The sequence below is a fragment of the Alexandromys fortis genome, unplaced genomic scaffold, assembly GCF_014885135.2.
Source record: "Alexandromys fortis isolate MF-2015 unplaced genomic scaffold, M_Fortis_MF-2015_v1.1 scaffold_150, whole genome shotgun sequence".
NCBI lineage: Eukaryota > Metazoa > Chordata > Mammalia > Rodentia > Cricetidae > Alexandromys > Alexandromys fortis.
The window spans coordinates 4,074,811-4,093,475 of NW_026068027.1; the positions used below are offsets into that span (position 1 = coordinate 4,074,811).

Here is an 18,665-nt window from a genome sequence, read left to right on the forward strand (position 1 = left end):
AAAAAAAAAAAAAAAAAAAAAAAAAAAAAAAAAACAACAAAAAAACAAAAACAAAAACAAAAAAAACCCAACAACAAAAACCCAGGGATTTTATGGCCACTCTGGAATCTACCTGAGAGCCCCAGTTTAGGATTCTGTTAGAACGATGTTGAGCAGTAGGGAAGGGCTGCAGGGATACTGAAGGCCACTGGGTATGAATGAAGTATGCTTATTGACAGTAGGCAAGGGAGAGTGTGTCCAGGCTGAGATCTCTGTCCTGTCCCTCCACCCCACCCCACCCCACCCCATCCTTGCTTGCTTCCAGGAAGTGCCAAGGGAGTAGGGGCAAGGGCCTTGGGCTTGCTGCTAGTTCATTTGAAGTGGAATTCTGGACCCAGAGTTGTAAAACAGGCTAGGAAGCCTTTGGCTCATTTTCCTCTCAAAAGTTGGTTCTTTGATCGGGGCGGGGAAGGAGCTGAGAAATGAACTCAGGCCTTATACAAGTTATGTTTGGCCACATTCTTTAATAGCTACTTTTTTCTTACACTTTTATGGGAGAGTTTTGCAAGGTAATACCTCATTTGAAGATAGACGCCTCCTCACAGTTAGATAGAATAGATAAAAATGTTTGCTACATGTCTGGCGTGGAGCCAAGTATACTCTGCTGGGCTAAGGTGCTAAGGGATCGGCCTTGGAGGCTTTTGGCTGTTTGCTTGCAGATTTCCTGCATGCATGAGAGACTGTCTCTCTGCTTTTTTCTAGTGGGCAATGGTCTTGTAAGTAATGGTCTTACTGATTTGAGTTGTTATTGCCTGCTTTTCCAGTTTTCCTGCCCACCTCCTGCTTGGCCCATGGGCTAGGCCTGTGAGACTGTTCCTAACCTAGGTAAAGGAACCAAGAGGTCTGGGAGCTCACACCTGCTTAGAGGGAGGATGGGAGCTCACACCTGCTTAGTGGGAGGAAGGATGGGAGCTCACACCTGCTTAGTGGGAGGAAGGATGGGAGCTCACACCTGCTTAGTGGGAGGAAGGATGGGAGCTCACACCTGCTTAGTGAGAGGAAAATGGAGCCATTAGTCACTCTACTTCCTAGTTTACCTGATACAGACAGTCATAGTTTCACTCCCTTAATTTATACCCTCTTGTTTTCCCATCTTACCTTGACTGCTGTCTCTCTGGTGTTCATGGCCTTCATGTGTTATGTCCTTAAATGGTAGTGGTCTTCCTAGTTCCCCAAGAATAGACTTTCAAAATCTGTGTGTGTGTGTGTGTCTATGTGTGTGTGGTGTGTGTGAGTGTGTGTGTCTGCATGTGTGTGTGTAGGTGTGTATCTGCATATGTGTGGATGGATATGTGTGTGTGTGGATGTGTCTGCATGTGTGTGGGTGGATGTGTGTGTGTAGGTGTGTGTCTATGTGTGTGGGTGGATGTGTGTGTATGTGTGTGTCTGTGTGTGGGTGGACGTGTGAGTCTGCGAGTGTGTGTAGGTGTGTGTGTCGATGTATGTGTCTGAGTGCAAGTGCCTTTGTGGGCCAGAGGCGTCGCATCCCCTGGAACTGAAGTTGTTAGATGGCTGTGAGTTGCCTGTTGTGGGTGCTGGGAACCAAACTGGGATTCTCTGTAAGAGCAGTCTCTCCAAGGTCCTGAGTTCTCCACACCTGCCCCCACAGGTTCCATCCTTTCCCCCTGCCTGCCTGCCACTCCTCTTCGGTTCGCTGAGTGTACTGTCAGCATCAATCAGTGCTAGCTCGGAATTCTTTTCCAGAAAACTCCGCCTGTTTAATTTGATCTTTCCATTGTATGTAATTATCAAACTTAGAATGTCCAGGCCTGGGGATATAGCTCAGTGGTAGGGCGCTTGCCTGTCATGCGTGAGGTCCAAGGTTCTCTCTCTAGTTTCCTGAGGACTTAAAAACTTTAGATTGATTCCTATTTGTGAAAGCGCTGCTTGTTTTAGTGGCTTGTTTTCAAGGCTAGCTGCTCATTCTGTCCTGTCAACTAAGCAACGAGGGACTAGAGCACTGTTCACCTGGATTGATGTTTTGTTTATTAAGACAGGTCTCAATGTATAGCCCTGGCTGGCCCACCCTCCAGTGCTAGGATGAACGGCCTGTGGCACCATGCCTGTTCCTGTCTGTGGTTTGGATTGGTCACTACTCATAGAGCTTTGTGCACAGACTGCATGTGTTTTAAGGGTGGCTTGACCTAGTTGGCGCCAACAAAAGAGAAATGGCAGACAGGTTAGGCTAGTTCATTTGTTTTGATAATTAAGAATTATCTTAACAGGCAGCTCATAAACTAAGAAATGGAATGAATTTTCAAAAAAAGATTATTTAGAAATTGGGAAATGGAAATGGTTAGGGTGATAGAGCTGTGGGCCTTATACATGCTAGGCAGAAACAATGCCATTAACTGGGTGGTGGCAGCTATGTCTTTAATCCCAGCACTCACTCAGGAGGTAGAAGCAGGAGGATCTTTGAGTTTAAGGCCAGCCTGGTCTACAGAGCAAGTTCCAAGATAGCCAGGGCTACACAGAGAAATCCTGTCTCACCCCTCCTCCCCCAATGAAAGAAGTTAAAATGAAAACACATTTTTTCTTCTTTTGAGACAAAGTCATATAGCACAGGCTTGCCTGAACTTGCTATGCAGCTCAGGTTGGCCTCCTCCTAGGTTCTGGGATTACAAGTATGCCACTAAAGATGATTCTAAAATGGTTGGTTGGTTGGTTTTTTGAGACAGGGTTTCTCTGTGTAATCCTGACTGTCCTGACACTCACTTTGTAGACCAGGCTGGCCTCAGGTTCAGAGGTCTGCTGGCCTCTGCCTCCTGATTGCTGGGGTTAAGCATTATCACTTCCCAGCTTAAAAAAATGATGCTGGGAATTGAACATATATCCTCAAGTGTACTAAGTGAGTCGACTTACCACTGAGGTATGTTCCCAGCCCTAGAACAAACTCTTACAAGATGGCTGTGTCTAGGAGTGCTGGTGAATAACTTTAATCCTAGCAATCAGAAGGCTGGAGCAGGAGGAGGATCTCACAGACTCCAAGCTTCCCTAATTAAATAGTGAGTTCCAGGCCAGCCAGGTGTACAAAGTAAGATCCTCTTCAGAGGGAGGGGAGGATCAGGCTGGGTAGATGGCTCAGTCGTTAAGAACATTTGCTCTCTTATAGAGGACCTGGGTTTTATCCCCAATATCCACGTGGTGCCTTACAACTACCCAAACTCCAGTTCTAAGGGATTCCACGTGCTCTCTAGTCATTCCAGGTATCAGGCATACATATGGTGCACATATAGACATCCCAGGCAAAACACTCATACATGTAAACTAAACCTTAAAAAGGAATTTAAAAAATATAGTTATGAAGGCCAGTGTTACTGGTTAAATTGTTTATCACCCACAGAGAACAGGGTACATAATTGTATTTAATTGCATGGGGTAAAGAAGAGTAAACAGGGAAAATAGAAACTGGTTGTGTTAAAGTGGTAGGGTTATGTTTTTCTTTGGATTCCTTTATTTCCTGTTTTAAATTGCTTATATTCATTTTGCTTTTCCAGGACTGGGCCTTGCTAAGCAGCCAGTGCTGGCTTCAGATTCACTGTGTAACCCAAGCTGGTCTTTTTGTTTTTCAAGACAGGGTTTCTCTGTGTAACAGTCCTGGCTGGCCTTGAACTCACAGAGATCCAACTGTCTCCTCCTTCTCCGCAGTGCTGGGATTAAAGGCCTGCGCCACCACTGCCCAGCCCCAAGCTGTTTTTAAACTCTAGACTTGCCTGCCTCTGCCTGCTGAGTGCTGGGATTACAGATGTGTGCCACTGCCTGGTGCAAAATTAATTTCGACAAAGTAGTTCTGTGTTTGGTGAACTTGGTAAACTTCTTTGTGTAGGTGGATTTGGCCAATCAGAAATCCCGTGCCTCGGTGTAGCTGAGAGGTAGAGTTCTTACCTACCATGTATAAAGTCTGATTTCTAGCCCTGCCAGACAAAGGAGAGGAGGCGGGCCGTGCTTTCCTCTCTTGTTCTTTCTGGTGCCATTTTCAGACAGTGACCTGAGGATGACCCTTTCTGTCTGATGGTCTTTCCCCGTCATTTCCTGTCTCTCATGCAGTGCCAATTCTCTTTCCTGTGTACAGAGCCCTCCCACCTTTGGCTTACTGTTTGACATTGATGGAGTGCTGGTTCGAGGCCACAGAGTGATCCCAGCTGCTCTGGAAGCATTCGGCAAGCTGGTAAACTCCCAAGGGCAGCTGCGGGTACCCGTGGTTTTTGTCACAAATGCTGGGAACATCTTACAACATAGCAAAGCTCAGGAGCTGTCAGACCTGCTGGGGTACAAGGTAAGAGGCAGCCAGAGCATGGAAACCCAAAAACAGGCTCCTGTTGGACCCTCCAGCCCTACATCCCCTTCCTTAGGTGGTGGTTTGACTGGGCAGTGGGAGTCTTAAAGTTCTAGCGTAGACTTGTGATGACAGCAGAGAGTCTTACACACAGGTATGCACACATGGTTGAGTGAGCACAGCAGTCCTGCCCTTGGGACTGAGGGTGTAGTTCATGTAATTCTGTAAACAGAATTCATGCCTAGCACGAGTGAAGCCCTGAGCAGGACCTCAGCGTGGCATTACTGTCTATGGTGGTACACCCTTATCACAGCTGTTTTTCAGTACTAGGCTGGGCTACATGACACCCTGTTTCAGGAGGGTGGGGAGAGGACAGGGATCTGTCCTTTATGTTTTAGTGTTTGAGACAATGACTCGTGTATCTGTAGTAGTTGATGATGACTCTGCTTCACTAATTCTGGGATCACAGCTGTGCATTGCCGTACGTGGTTTATGTGCTGGGGATTAAACCCAGGTCTTCATGCATGCTAGGCAAGCATTCTACCCAGCCCAGCAGTTTAGTTTATTGTCTTCATGACTCTTCTAGGGGTTTGGCCCCTGAAAGCCAAGATCACATGTGTTCGGCATTCCATGGTACAGATGGGATTGTGTCATAGCAGCTCTTCTTAACAGTAATAATAGTACAGGCTCATAACAGGTACCTGAGAAGCTGAGGCAGAACGATTATGAGTTGTAGGTGGCTTGGGCTGCATAGTGAGACCTTGTGTCAAAGAAATAACAAAAATCCCACCCATCCACACAGCCAGCAGCTGTGCAGCTCCGGGAGTTCTGTTCTCCAAAAGCTGAGCATCTCCGCCCCTTTGCAGTTCCTCACTGTATCCAAATGGGTGCCTGCTTGGTAAGGGTGAACTTAGTTTTGCGAAGGGTTCTTTGTAACCAAGAGAGTCAATAAAGGCTGATTGATTAGGTGGTGCTGGCTGAGGTTGAATCCAAGGTAGAGGAATGAAACTAGAACCTTGAAACTTTTTCAATAAAAGGACCCCAAAAACATTCTGAGGAACCTAGTGTGGTCGTGCACACCTCTGTAATCTTGGCACATAGGAGACTGAGGAAAGAGATTAACCACAAGTCTCAGGCCAGCTCGAGTGTAGTGAGACCCCATCTCAAAATAATAGTTACTCTTGATAAAGACTACATACATTGTTAGAGATTGCTGGGGACATGGCACAGTGGGCAAAGTGCTTGAGTTTGATCTTTGCACCCGTCTAAAAAGTCAGGCTTGGAGGCACAACTGTAATTCCAGGGTTAGGGGGAGGGCTGGAGACAGTTGTATCCCTGAGGCTTGCTGGGCAGCCAATCTAGCCTTTAGCCAGTCTAGCAAAATAGGGAGCCAGGTTGAATGAGAGACTCAGAAAGTTGGAGACTGACTGAGAGAGACATCCAGTGCTGACCTCTGGTTCTCCACACTTGCATCTCCCACATACATATGCACACACATGCACATAACACACACACAAACTAGACTCTGGGCTGGGAGTATGAGTCAGTGGTGGAACACTTGCTTTGCATTTGCAAGGTCCTGATTTAGTACCCAACATGGAGAGGTAGAACTGAAAACACATTATCAAGATCCAAGACATTTTTTTATGACAGTGACAAAGAATATACTTGTAAAGCCTGTGGTTTTCAACTAAGGGATGAAGAAATCTCAGGGGTGGGGTTGGAGAGCTGTTAAGAGCACTGGCTGCTCTTCCAGAGGACCCAGGTTCAATTCCCAGTGCCTACACAGCAGCACCTCCATAGCAGCAGCTCCCAACTGTAACTTCAGTTCCAGGGGATCTGGCACCCTCGCACAGATACGCTGCAGGCAAAATGCCAATGCACGTTAAAAATACATCTTTAAAAAAGAAAGAAAGAAATCTCAGTAGGTCTCCAAGCTAAGCCCAGTAGTATTGGTGAACAGTCAGATCTTAAATCTGATAATGCTTTTCTTGTTTCCTGTGTTGAGAATTACATTAGGCACACCCACACCCAAGGGATTGAATCCATGCCCTCATGCATGCTGGACTAGCACCCTGTCGCTGAGCTATATTCCTGGCCCAAGGTAAGTTCTCATTCCTATCTAGGTAAGTCTTAGAAAGTGTCAGGTGCTAGGAAAAGCTGTCATACTTTGTATTTTAGACAATGAGCCCCTCCCCTCCAGTGGCAGAACCCATTGACTGTCTCCCTGTTATTCCCTCTCAAGCCTATATCGTCCTGTTTTCCTGTTTCTTGGTTGTCTCTGTAGGTGGATCCAGACCAAGTCATTCTCTCTCACAGCCCTATGAAACTCTTCTCGCAGTACCACAACAAGCGGATGCTGGTATCTGGGCAGGGACCCCTGGTGGAAAACGCCAGAGCGTATCCTTTTTGCTTTGCTGTTCTGGATGGAGAGGAGGGTGCAGACTTGGGGTGCCAGAGGTATGAGGTGGGCTCTTGGGGAACAAGATAGGTCCTTCATGTGGTCCTTGTGCCTGGTGATGCCAGGCCACATACCACCACATCAGTGCCATCTGCAGAACTTAATGTCAGAATCCTGTGTCTTATCCCTGAATAGTCTTGATCTGTTGTGTCTTGAGTTAAAAACTCAGGAGTTCTCAGTGAAGTAAGACCTTTTGGGGTGACTACATGTGGGAGTTTTGCTTCAGCCTTCATCCGTCTTTGTCACTCCTGTTACTAAATAGTGCCCTTTTGGTCTCATGTACTCAGAAAGCAAGAGACTTGATCCCTGCTCCCAGGCAGCGTGTTCATGTGCCCTGGATCCTTCCTGGGAACCATGCTGGGCTGTGATCTAAGGCAGGCCAGGGACCCAGGTAAGAGCATTGGGAATGTGACTTAATCAGGGAATTCATACTTGAGAATGGAAGAGCATACCCACAAACAGTGAAAGAATGTTTAATTTAGAACAGAACTAATAGAACGAGCATATATTATGAATGGAACTTTATTAGCTTGACTTACACAGTAGAGGCTGGGTAGTTCAACAGTGGCCATCTACTACTAGAGAACCTGTGAACTCTGTAGCTGCTCAATCCACTGTTCCTCAGCAGTCTCAGTCTGGCACTGTTCCTGGAGAAAGCTTCAGTACATGCTGAATTCCTCAGACCTCTTATGTCTGGGCCACTTCCAAAAGGAGAGCCAGACCTCTTGTTCATCCTGGCTGCCCTTAGCTTAGCCCCGAAATAACCACACAGAAACTGTATTAATTAAATTACTGCTTGGCCCATTAGCTCTAGCTTTTTTTTAAAAAAAATATTTACTTATTATGTATACAATATTCTGTCTGTGTGTATGACTGCAGGCCGGAAGAGGGCACCAGACGTCATTACAGATGGTTGTGAGCCACCATGTGGTTGCTGGGAATTGAACTCAGGACCTTTGGAAGAGCAGGCAATGCTCTTAACCTCTGAGCCATCTCTCCAGCCCTAGCCCTAGCCTCTTATTGGCTAACTCTTATATTCATTTAACCCATTTCTATTAATTTGTATATCGCCATGTGGCAGTGGCTTACCGGCAAAGATTCCAATTGGCATCTGTCTCAGGAGGAGGATCCATGGCTTCTCTCAGACTCTTTCCTTCTCCCAGCATTCAATTCTGTCTTTCCTGCCTACCTAAGTTCTGCCCTATCAACAGCCCAAGGCAGTTTCTTTATTCGTTAACCAAGAAAAGCAACACAGCCCCCTATTCTTGGGAGGCCTTTCCCCCTCAGTTAGTTTTTCCTGATTCATGTCTCTTAGTTGAATGTAGGTCCAATTAAGATGAGAGTCATCACAGGCTGGGAAGCTATCAGCTGTGGGGCTCTGCTGTCATGCCTAACCATCTGCGTGTGATCAGGACCCACACAGTGGAAGGGGAGGAACTGACTCCACAGGTTGTTCCGTAATGTCCATAAATGAAACATTTATACATATAAAAAGACGAACTATTACGAGATGAGGGCTGGGAATGAGGCTCAATTGTAGAGTATTCGTCTATCATGCATGAGGCCTTGGTTTGAATCCCAGCCCCACATAGGAGAAAAGATGGCATAGGGCCAAGGAGCTGCGTCTCAGCTTAAGCAGGGAGTTAGATCTCCAGGTCCCACCCAGGGGAAGGAGAACTGACGACCAAAGTTGTCCTCTGACCTCCACACGTGTTCCCTCCCCAGCTATATCAATGTTTTTAAAAATGGAAAAGATGGAATGCACTGGAAGCTACAAAGAATGAGATGGGTTGTAGGTACCAAGCCTCGAAGTATAGAGGGAAACAGCTCTGGAGCAGAGTGGCTTGTAGCTTCAGACATGGTGTGGTGGTGCCCAGGAAAGGGTTAAGACTTCCTGGGAAGGCAGGGCAGGCAGTTGGAATGGGTGGAGTTGGGCATTAGAGAGAGGAAGGGTAGGCTGGGGCTGGTGGAGCTCAGAGCAGTGGAGAGCCAATCAGGCCCCCAGCTGCTGGGAGGGTCTGTTAGAACAAACATCTGGGGAGACTGGTTTTGAGTCATCTGAAACCATGTCTAGTTAAGATTGTGGATGGAATTAGGGACAGGAAGGTGGCAGCAGATCTTAGAGGAGAGCAGGTTGAAGTCAGCCTGGTTTTCTGCATGACCACCCCTTCCTTGCTGGATGGGGTTTGGCTGTGATTTAGTTCTTAGTGACTGACTGTTGGGTGGCCTTTCCTGGGGAGATGTCAACAAACATCTATTCAACCCAGATAGGGCACCACAACTCAGTGAACCAGCCAGGTAATTGGGGTGAGAGGCAGCCATGTCATCAAAAGCCCATCCCAGAGAAGCGTAGGCTAGCAGGCTAGCGTGAGTGCTGGCTGGTGAAGCTGCTTCCCTGGGCTCTCTGCACAGCTTGGCTGGTGGGAGTGTCTCTTCCCCAGGGGAGGGAAGTGTGAGGAGATTAGGGAGGGAGCTTGTGGCTCTGGTAACTTTCAGGGATTCCCACCTTCCAGGAGGGAATGTTTCAATCCAGAGGAAGCAGCTATTCACCAGTTCGCATCCACAGAAGACTCTCCTCCCAACCCAGTACTTAGGGCTGCACTATACTGTTCATGGAGCACCAGTTTGAATGGGCCCTGAGTGTGGCATAAGCTCCTTGAGTACACATGGGTTTGGCCTCTGTTCTCTGGGTCTTGCTGGTGTAGGAACTGGTACCTGGAATGTGCCCTAGTGGGACACAAGGATTACACTGGTGTTGCATGTGTCTGCTCTGCCTGTGCAGTCCACAGGCTGCCACTTGGTGCCAGTGGGGTTTATGATAGCTCCCTGCCTGCCATGGTTAGGACTGGCTCTGGATCTGCTCACCCGTGACCTGAGGTGTCTATAAAACATCTTCCTCAGAACTGTGTAGCTTTGCTGCCCTGATCTTGCTCCAGACTAGGCTTCCAGAATGTGGTAACAACAGATGAGTTGCGAACAGCCTTCCCAGAGCTGGACATGGTGGACCTCGAGCGGCGGCCGAAGACCACGGTAATAAGGACAGGGTGGGTCACTTCACCCTCCACAAACTCCTGGTTGTCTTCCTATTCCCTGTGTTGGTTCCCCTTGTTGATCTTCCTACCCTTCTGCTGGGAGCTGCATTTTGTGTTGTGGTTGCTCCTGCACTGGGCTTGGAGAGGTGTCTCTGGCCAAGGGTTTTGTTCTCTGGGAAGATGAGCATGGCTGAGAGAAGCAGTGGGCTCCTCGCCCTCGCCTTGTGCTTTGTCGTAACACTTCCTCCATTTAACAGTGGCTTTCCCAGGTTTTCTGCAGGCCATTAGTAACCTTGGTGCGTGACTCACTGCTGCTCCTTTACCCTGAAGCACAGTCCAAAGAGGCTGCCTTGTGAGGAGAAAACACTGAGGAGTCTGTGTCTTCCCACTGCCCTTGGTATTTAGCTCATATTTGAACACAGTGGCTTGATTTCCTTTTGCAGTTCTGGTGGTCAAACCAGGGTTGTACCGGCTTGGGAAGTCTCTACTGCTAAGCTACACCCAGCCCGTGATTTCTTACTTCTTGGGATCATCAGTTCCAGGCCACTCATTGACCACCCTTTGGAGTATGGCTCTTGAGGTGCCCATCGGCTATTCCTTTGGGATATTTAATAGCTTATGTCAACAATTTAGGATTTGATGAAATACAGTTTTAGACAAATAAACTTACTTCATTGATTTAGTAGAAAATAGATTATAAGTTTTCCTTCCAGAATTTTCTAGTTGTAGAACAGATCCTATCTTTTGAGAGCTTTCTCTTGAGTCACTAAATTCTGTGAAGAACTAAACTATAGCGTGGGAACACATCTCAGAATAACACCAAGGCTGAGTTCAACACAGGAGAGGTGGCTCATCTCAGAGCCAAGACTGCAATAGGCCCAAGGCTGATTAAGAGAAATGCACTAGAACTGGTATGAAGATAAGAGAGTCCTCATGCCCAGAGAGCTCCTCTCTCGGGCTACTTCCTCCTTTAGCACCCTGATTGACCTGCTTGACCAGGACCTTGTTTTCTGTCATGCCTGGAGACGCATAACTGACACTGCCCCTCCTGGCCAACTTGCCACTTGGCGTTCCTCATCCTGTGTTGAGCCTAGTCTGGGCCTTGTCTTCCCTTTGTGCTCTCCTTGCTAAGTTCCCTCTGCCACTTGGCTTGCACTGGTCCTTGGAGGTGGTGTCTGAGCTGTGTGAACCCTGTCTGTCCTGCTACTCCACTCTAGAGACTGGATACTCCAGGAATGGAAGGTGACTAGCATTGATGGGCCTCTTTGTCTTTTAGCAGCGCCCGAGGAATGACTTCTCTGCCATTGAAGGTAAAAAGGGCATGTGTCTGGGTAGATGTAGGTCCCTCTTTCCCTCTCTGTGTTGAAGGTGGCCCTGCACACCAGGACCCGAGTCACTGGCATCTAGCTCTGGCTGTCCTCTCGGCTCAGCTCAGTACTCAGACATGTATGATGGTTCTTACTGTGGTGAAGAACTGTGAGCTCAGCAACTCTGCAGCAGATAGGTACGGACGGCTTAGTCCGGTGTTGCTTAGCTCTCCCCTTGTAACATCTTGTTGCCTTTCTGAAGTAAAATAACTTTCCCATGACCCACATCAGAAAGCAATCAGTGGCCAGTGTGGTGGTGCATCTGTAGTCTCCCACTTGGCGGGCAGGGGCTGAGCTGAAGGATAAGGCTAATAATCTCGACTTCGCAATGAGACTCTTATCTCAAAACCAAACAAAGTAGTTAGTGTAGTATAATGCCCCAACTGTACCCGAAGCGTAAAGAAAGTGTCCTGGTGAGAAGATTGTAAATGTTATCTGAGAAGTAAAATGATTGCGCCGACCAGAGTGGGCAGGACTGCTCTAGCAGTAGAGACAGGCTGTATCTACAGTGCAGTACGGGTGTGTGGGCAGAATCGCCATTGCTGAATTGATGTCTCAAATGGAGAACAATTCTTGGTAATTTTTTGTTTGTTTTTCAAGAAAGAATTTCTCTGTGTAGCCCTGGCTGTCCTGGAACTCTCTGTAGACCAGGCTGGCCTCAAACTCACAGAGATCTGCCCGCTTCTGTCTCCCAAGTGGCACGCGCCACCACTGCCCAGCTGAGTCTCTTGATTATATGATCATTTAAAAAAAATGTTAAACTGTACAGGAGTATTTTGTAAGGCTTAGCAATTAAGAATACTTGATGCTCTTGCAGCGTAAGGTTTGAATCCCAGTACCCAGATGATACCTCACAACCATCTGTAAATTATCATCCTGTCTCCACCTCCCAGGTAATAGTGCCCTAGGCGTATGCTACCATTCTAGGCGTTAGTTTTCATGTATTTATTGTATTGCTAGGGTTGGGATTTAGGGCCTTGTTCATGCTAGGCAAGCCCTTGATTCCTGAGCCATATTTCAGGGGCCCATGTTTCTTTTCATTTCAAATGTAGTTGAGGCAACTGAGGTTTAGTGGTGAGTAACTGGCACAGTTCCACAGAAAACTTGGCTGAGTTAGGATCAGAGCTCAAGGCTCCCCTCAGCCCAAGTTCTGCGTGGCTATTAGGCTCAGAGATGTGACTGAGAGAGCCAGGCCCTGTGGAGAACAGTAGCTCTTGTGGGGTAAGGTGTGGTGGGTAGAGTCCCATCACCAGGAGCAGCAGCATGAGATTTGCTGTTCTGTGAAACAGCAGTGGACACAAAGGACACCCTTAGGGTGCTCCTTGCTGGGCCCTGACTTTGTTTGCCCAGGGTGCTGGGACGTGGCTTGATCAGGGATGCTCAGGGAACCATACTCTTGCCCAGATGTGCACCTTAGTAGACCTGTAGCTTTGGGTGGGTATTGCTAACTGGCTTCTGTTGTCTCCGAAGGGTCTTCCTACCACAAAAGGGCAGTCCAAGTGCCCTGCTTTCTTATCTCTGTGCCTTTGATTTTTAGGGGTCCTCCTTCTTGGGGAACCAGTCCGCTGGGAGACAAACCTGCAGCTGATTATGGATGTCCTCCTTAGCAATGGGAACCCTGGGACTGGCCTGGTGACAGCTCCATATCCCCACCTCCCTGTCCTGGCTAGCAACATGGATCTCCTGTGGATGGCTGAAGCCAAGATGCCCAGGTAAGAACACAGTATCCCTGACTTTTCCCTGTAAGCCCTGTAGGTACCACACTAATATGGTCACTGAGAGTAAGGGCTTTCAAGAGTTACTTCTTGTCAATTATTAAATTAAAACTACGGATTACTGAGCATGAAGATGTGTTGAGTGATTTTTTTTACCCTGCTGGTCTCAGAACACGTCCATCAAATAGGTAGTCTAAGGTATGTCAGTGGGTGCGTATTCAAGATTCTCCCCTCTGCACTGGTTCCCTCACTTCTCTGATTGCCTTTGTATGTGAGCCCTAGGATGGGGGAAAGCTGGGATTATAAACCAGGATTATTCCCATGGTGTAGAGCCAAGTACTGAGACCCAGCTGTGGGTACCCACGTCCTGCCCTTTTCTCGGGCTGGTAGTACCTCTTTTGTGACCCTCAGGGTGCCTTGTTGTAAAGCCAGCTGATGGCTGCTCTGACTGGGATTCCAGAACCTAGTGTCTTCTCAGTTTTCCATAGACTGATCATGGTCAGCAGAGAGTGTTCTAGACAGCCTCGAAGAGGCAGGGCTTTCTTCCCATGATGCTCCCTTCTCCTTTTCTTTCTCTCTCTCTGAGCCAGGACCGAACCATGTAGCTCAAGTTGACTTCAGTTCATTGTCTTCCTGCCTCAGTTCCCCCTAGTGTAGTTAAAGTGTATTCTTTAGCATGAGGTTTGGTGTTTTCTCTGTTACTCATAGGTTAGGACATGTTGATTCTAGATGGGGATCACGTAGGAGTTGGGTATGTAGCTATGAGCTGAAAAACAAGGGGAAAACTAGTTTATAGACCAGATTTGTGATGAGTTTTCCATTCAAAGAAGCCATATTTGAGATTTTTTGTTTTGTTTTTGGTTTTGTTTGTTTTCCAAGACAGTTTTGGAACCTGTCCTGGAACTTACTCTGTAGACCAGGCTGGCCTCAAACTCAAAGAGATCTGCCTGACTCTGCCTCTGGAGTGCTGCTGGGATTAAAGGTGTGTGGCCACCATCACCTGGCTTGAGACTTTTTTTTTTCCACACAATTATTTTTGTATTGTTGGAGACAGGTCTCACTCTGTAGCTTTGACTTGTCTGTGACTCAGTGTAGTCCAAGCTAGCCTTGAACTCATAATTATCCTCCACCTGCCTCCTGAGTGTTGGGATTACAGGTATGTGCCACCATGCCTGACTGTTTACTCAACACTCTCAAAGTTAGCTGGATGTGGTGGTTCACAGCGGCAACTCTGGCACTGAGAAGAACACACAGTTAATATCAGCCTCAGACCAGCCTGGGATACAGCAAAGTCCTGCTTCACAAAATAAAAAGAAAGAAACAAAAAGAAAATGGAGTTATTTTGTTGTTGTTTTCTTTGAGATAGGGTCTTATCATTTAGCCTTGGTTGGCCTGGAGCTCCCTGTATAAGCAAGGCTGCACTCACAGAGATCTGTTTGCTTCTCTGTTGGCAGAGGCTGCTTGTTTGTTCCTGGCTGCCCAGACCATAAATAACCACACAGAAACTGTATTAATTAAAACACTACTTGGTTTATACATATTTCTAGCTAGCTCTTATATCTTAAATTAACTCATTTCTATTAATCTGTGTATTACCACGAGGCTGTGGCCTACCGGTAAGGTTCCATCCAGCATCTGGTGTCTATATCCTGCGGCAGCTACATGGTTTCTCTCTGACTCTGCCTACTTTCTCCCAGCATTCAGTTTAGTTTTCCCACCTCTCTATTCTGCCCTATCAAAGATCAAAGCAACTTCTTTATTATCCAATAATAATAAAGCTTATTCACAGCATACATAGATTCCCACATCACTTCTCAACTTCCCAGGTGCCAGCGTTAAAGGCATGCATCACCATGCCCAGCCAGAAAATGTTATTCTTATGTAAAAGAGTGATCCTGAATGTAAGTCCAAGCACAGTGACTATTAGGGTTTGGCTTAGCACTGAGGATGGAAGGCAAAAACACTCTACACAAGAAAGTTTATTGCTTTCTCATTAAAAGAAGTCAGGTTGGCAATCAGGGGCCTGTGTTCAGTCTCTCCTCTATCAAGGAAACACACACCTTCCTGAAGCATAATCTTTGCTCCTTCATGTAGACTCCAGAATGACCGTCAGCATCATGTTAGCGTTTTAGGTTGCCATCTAAAGCAGTGGAGTAGGGCTGTTAGCTTGCAACCCTGACAAAATACTGAAGTTAGCAACTTAAAAGGAGAAAGATCCGTCTCGGCTCTGTTGATTTGGGGTCTATGGTGACCAGAACGTTGTGATGGGTCGAACATTATGGTACAAAAACCGCTCCCCTCATGCTAGCTGGGAGCAGAGGGGTAGAGTGACAGGCAGGCGCATGCCACCAGTGGCTTGTTTCCTAGCAGGATCCACTTTCTGAAGATTCCACCCTCCCAAGGTATCATCAGCTAGGGACCATGTAAGCTCCAGACCCTAAGGAGGACAGAGAAGAGCATGCCCTCCTTGTTTTAAGGACACCGAATCAAAGCTGTCCAGCACTTGTGCTTCTGTTGACTGGCTTGTGGCGCTTCCCCACGTAGGTTAGACACGCAACCACACCTAGCTTCAGGGGACCCGTGGGCATGCTCTTTCCACCTAGTGGTCAGTATGCGCCACTGGAAGGATGGTGCTGGAGGCTGTAGAATAGCATCCAGTCTCAGGGATTAGGGGCCTGGTGAGATGGGTGTGATCCTGGAACCCATGTAAAGGTGAAGGAGAGAACTGACTCCATACAGTTGTCCTCTGCTGGTCACAGCACAAAAACAAAACCAACAGAAGGTTTGGGAGTGAGGCTATTGGGTTTTGACCCTAGCTTACTACCCTGGGAAAATTGCCTGCTCTTGCCTCATTTTCTTCATGCGCAATGGCTGCAGGGAGGGGAATTCAGGCCTGGTGCATAGGCCGCTTGGAGAACGGCCAGTGGGCTGAAGACTGGATTGCTGAGATCTCTTCTTGGGCAGGTTTGGTCATGGCACCTTTCTGCTCTGCCTGGAAGCCATCTACCGGAAAGTAACGGGCAAGGAGCTGAAGTATGAGGGCTTGATGGGCAAACCCAGCATCCTCACTTACCAGTACGCAGAGGACGTGATGAGGCAGCAGGCTGAGAGGCGGGGCTGGTCTGCCCCTGTCAGGAAGCTCTATGCTATAGGGTAAGCCCTCTGTCTCCATCTCCGGCTTCCTCTGCTCATCTGCCCACACTACCCTGGCCTCCCTGCAGCTGAGTCACACCCCCTCCTCCCAGGCTGATCTCTGCCCTGGTGGCTTTGCCACATTAACTTTGGGTTTTCTCCTCTTTTCTTTCGGTGTTGCTGCCCTACCAGTGATAACCCTGTGTCTGATGTCTATGGCGCCAACCTGTTCAACCAGCACCTGCAAATGGCAAAGCGTGGAGAGGAGGAACGTGGGACTGGTGGACAGCAGAAGCGGCAGCCTTCAACAATCCAGAGCTGTGTCTCCATCCTGGTATGCACGGGCATACACAGTTCTCAGGACCCAGGCTCCGAAGGGGCGCAGCTTCCATTCCACGGCCACCGAGACTTCAGCTTCAGTCTGGAGCTCCTAGAGGCCTCCCACATTGTTCATGATGTGAATGAAGCTGTGCAGCTGGTTTTCCGCCAGGAGGGTTGGGCTTGATAGTAAGGAGATGTATCACAGACAAGGGGCTGTTGGGGCATCCGCCTCAGGGAATCCTGTGTGCCAGGCTGTGGTCCAGGTCACAGGCATAAAGTCCCAGCCTGGCCCTTGCCACTACTTCCTGAAGAAGATCGCAGCTTCAGTAGCTATAGAATGACCCTTGGGTAGCATTTCAGGAGGGGATGGATTTCTGGTCCTTCCTGTGTGTCTCTTGCAGTCTGACCTCATACCAGTTCCTTTACCTCTGTGCCTCGTGTCCTCTCAGTAAGGACTTTTTTTTTTCCCCTCCAAGACAGGGTCTCACTATTGTAGCCCTGGCTGTCCTGGAACTCACTCTGTAGACCAGGCTGGTCTTGAACTCAGAGACACCTGTCTTCCTCTGCCTCCTGAGTGCTGGAATCAAAGGTGTGTGTCACCATACCTGCTTCAGTAAGGGCCTTCTAAAAACGGGGACAGCGTACAATTATGTGGAAACTTCTGGAAAGCCTTTGCTCTCACTGAGGGACCCCGCACGCCAGTGAAGTGAGGTTCTGGTACTCATGGTGGTTTCCGCTGTATTTTAGAGCACTGCCCACAGACTTGGTGGGCTTTTTTTTTATTATTATTATTATTAAAAGCTATCCTAGTATTTGTTAGGTTGTGTCTTGTGAAACTTTGTCTGGGCTGTCCCATGAGGGGAGTGAAGAGGCAGAACAATTGTGACATTTCATTCCCTGAGCATGGTGTCTCCTCCTCTACGGCTGCCTCTCCTCATCCCAGGCAGGGCTCTGTCTGGGAATGACTTCCTCTGGCTTTGACATATGCCTAGCACCTTTCTTGGTGTGGAAAAGAAAACAGATCTTCGTGTCTGTCCCGAGGGCTTTTCCCACAGTGAGTCCAGAGGTACATCCTACCTGTGTTCTGTCCCCCGGGGAATCCTACTCCAGCTCGGTCTTGTTTGTCTCTCCTAGAACCTTGGTAGTTGTCAGATCCTTGGTGCTATAGTTTGAACGTTACTGTCTCCAGCAGAACACTGAGAATTAGATCTCATGGCATGTGGCGTTCTCAGCGTTCTGGAGGCCGAGGCAAGAGGATTTTGAGTTTGAGGACAACCTAGGACACATAGCATACTACTGTCTGAAGAAGTAAAAATTAAAAAACAAAACAAAAACCCCTGACTGAGGACCCCAGTCAGTGCCTGCCCAGTTCTACTGTAGTCCTTGGTGCACCAGGTACAAACTCCTGACTCCACCCCCGCCTTATCCTGTCTCCCTGTCTTCCTGGCCTTGAACCCTGATCACCTGCTTTCACCTCCCAGGTGCTGAAGTTACAGAGGTGTGCCACCATGCCGGGCTCAGTTTTCTTAAAAAACCATTGGCTACACCTGACTAACTTCTTGATCCCTCTGGGTGCTTCATTGTTTAGAGGTGAGGGAGTGGCCAGGGGGAGAGGAGAATGGAGAACTGGTGTCCTGGGAGCTGAATGCAGTTGTTGAATGCCCACCATCCACAGGCCCACCCACTCTGGCACCTCACAAGTCACACAGTTCCCCTGCTGTCTCCCTAAGGCTTACAGTCATGCTTTCTTCCCCTGTTTCCCATGTCAGCTTTGTTCTTGATGTGTACAATGTGGGAGTGCTGCTCACCTTCACCTCCTGCCCCTACTGAGGTCCCCCTTCTTCTTGTGCCCCAGAGATAGGATGAGGAAGGGAAAAAAGCTTAGGTTCTCCACCACTGAGCTCTGGTGGAGAAGCTGCAGCACCCTGTGAGCCCAGCATGTCTATTATATAGGGTTGGACAGAGAACTGGGTTAGTGCACACAGATGACGAGGAGATGGGTTAGTTAGTGCACACATCTGAACGAGGAGATGGGTTAGTGCACACAGATAATGAATGAGGCAGAGTTACTGTGTCCACTGCACGAGAAGGAGCTTTAAGTACTCGGTAGGAGCAGGCTCTATAAGGGAGCAGTCTTGAGGCTGTAGTATCCCAGAGAGAAAGCGATGATGGACACTTTGTGCAGATGTGTGAACATCTGCACGTGGATCAGAGGAAGACTTTGCCGTTCTTCAGTCTCCCCTGGGGGTGGGGTGGGGTTGCACTCTTCCCATGGGTCTGAGGCTAGGGGTCCTTGACATGCCTGCTCATGCCAACAACACA

General features: G+C 48.1%; 1 protein-coding gene across 3 annotated transcripts in view; it reads left to right on the top strand.

Annotated features, from left to right (window-relative positions):
* Hdhd5 (haloacid dehalogenase like hydrolase domain containing 5) overlaps window positions 1–18,215 on the top strand; it is a 19,844-nt gene extending 1,629 nt beyond the window's left edge. The window contains exons 2-8 of one of the 3 annotated variants that reach the window (XM_050164079.1): window positions 4,112–4,315; window positions 6,603–6,715; window positions 9,713–9,806; window positions 11,085–11,118; window positions 12,713–12,887; window positions 15,855–16,043; window positions 16,215–18,215. In XM_050164079.1, coding sequence (XP_050020036.1) covers window positions 4,112–4,315; window positions 6,603–6,715; window positions 9,713–9,806; window positions 11,085–11,118; window positions 12,713–12,887; window positions 15,855–16,043; window positions 16,215–16,527 — 1,122 coding nt within the window. In that variant the 3' untranslated portion in view covers window positions 16,528–18,215. The remainder of the gene's footprint in view (window positions 1–4,111; window positions 4,316–6,602; window positions 6,716–9,712; window positions 9,807–11,084; window positions 11,119–12,712; window positions 12,888–15,854; window positions 16,044–16,214) is intronic. The other 2 variants (XM_050164080.1, XM_050164082.1) reach the window with 2 other exon arrangements.
* The last annotated feature ends 450 nt before the right edge of the window (window positions 18,216–18,665 follow it).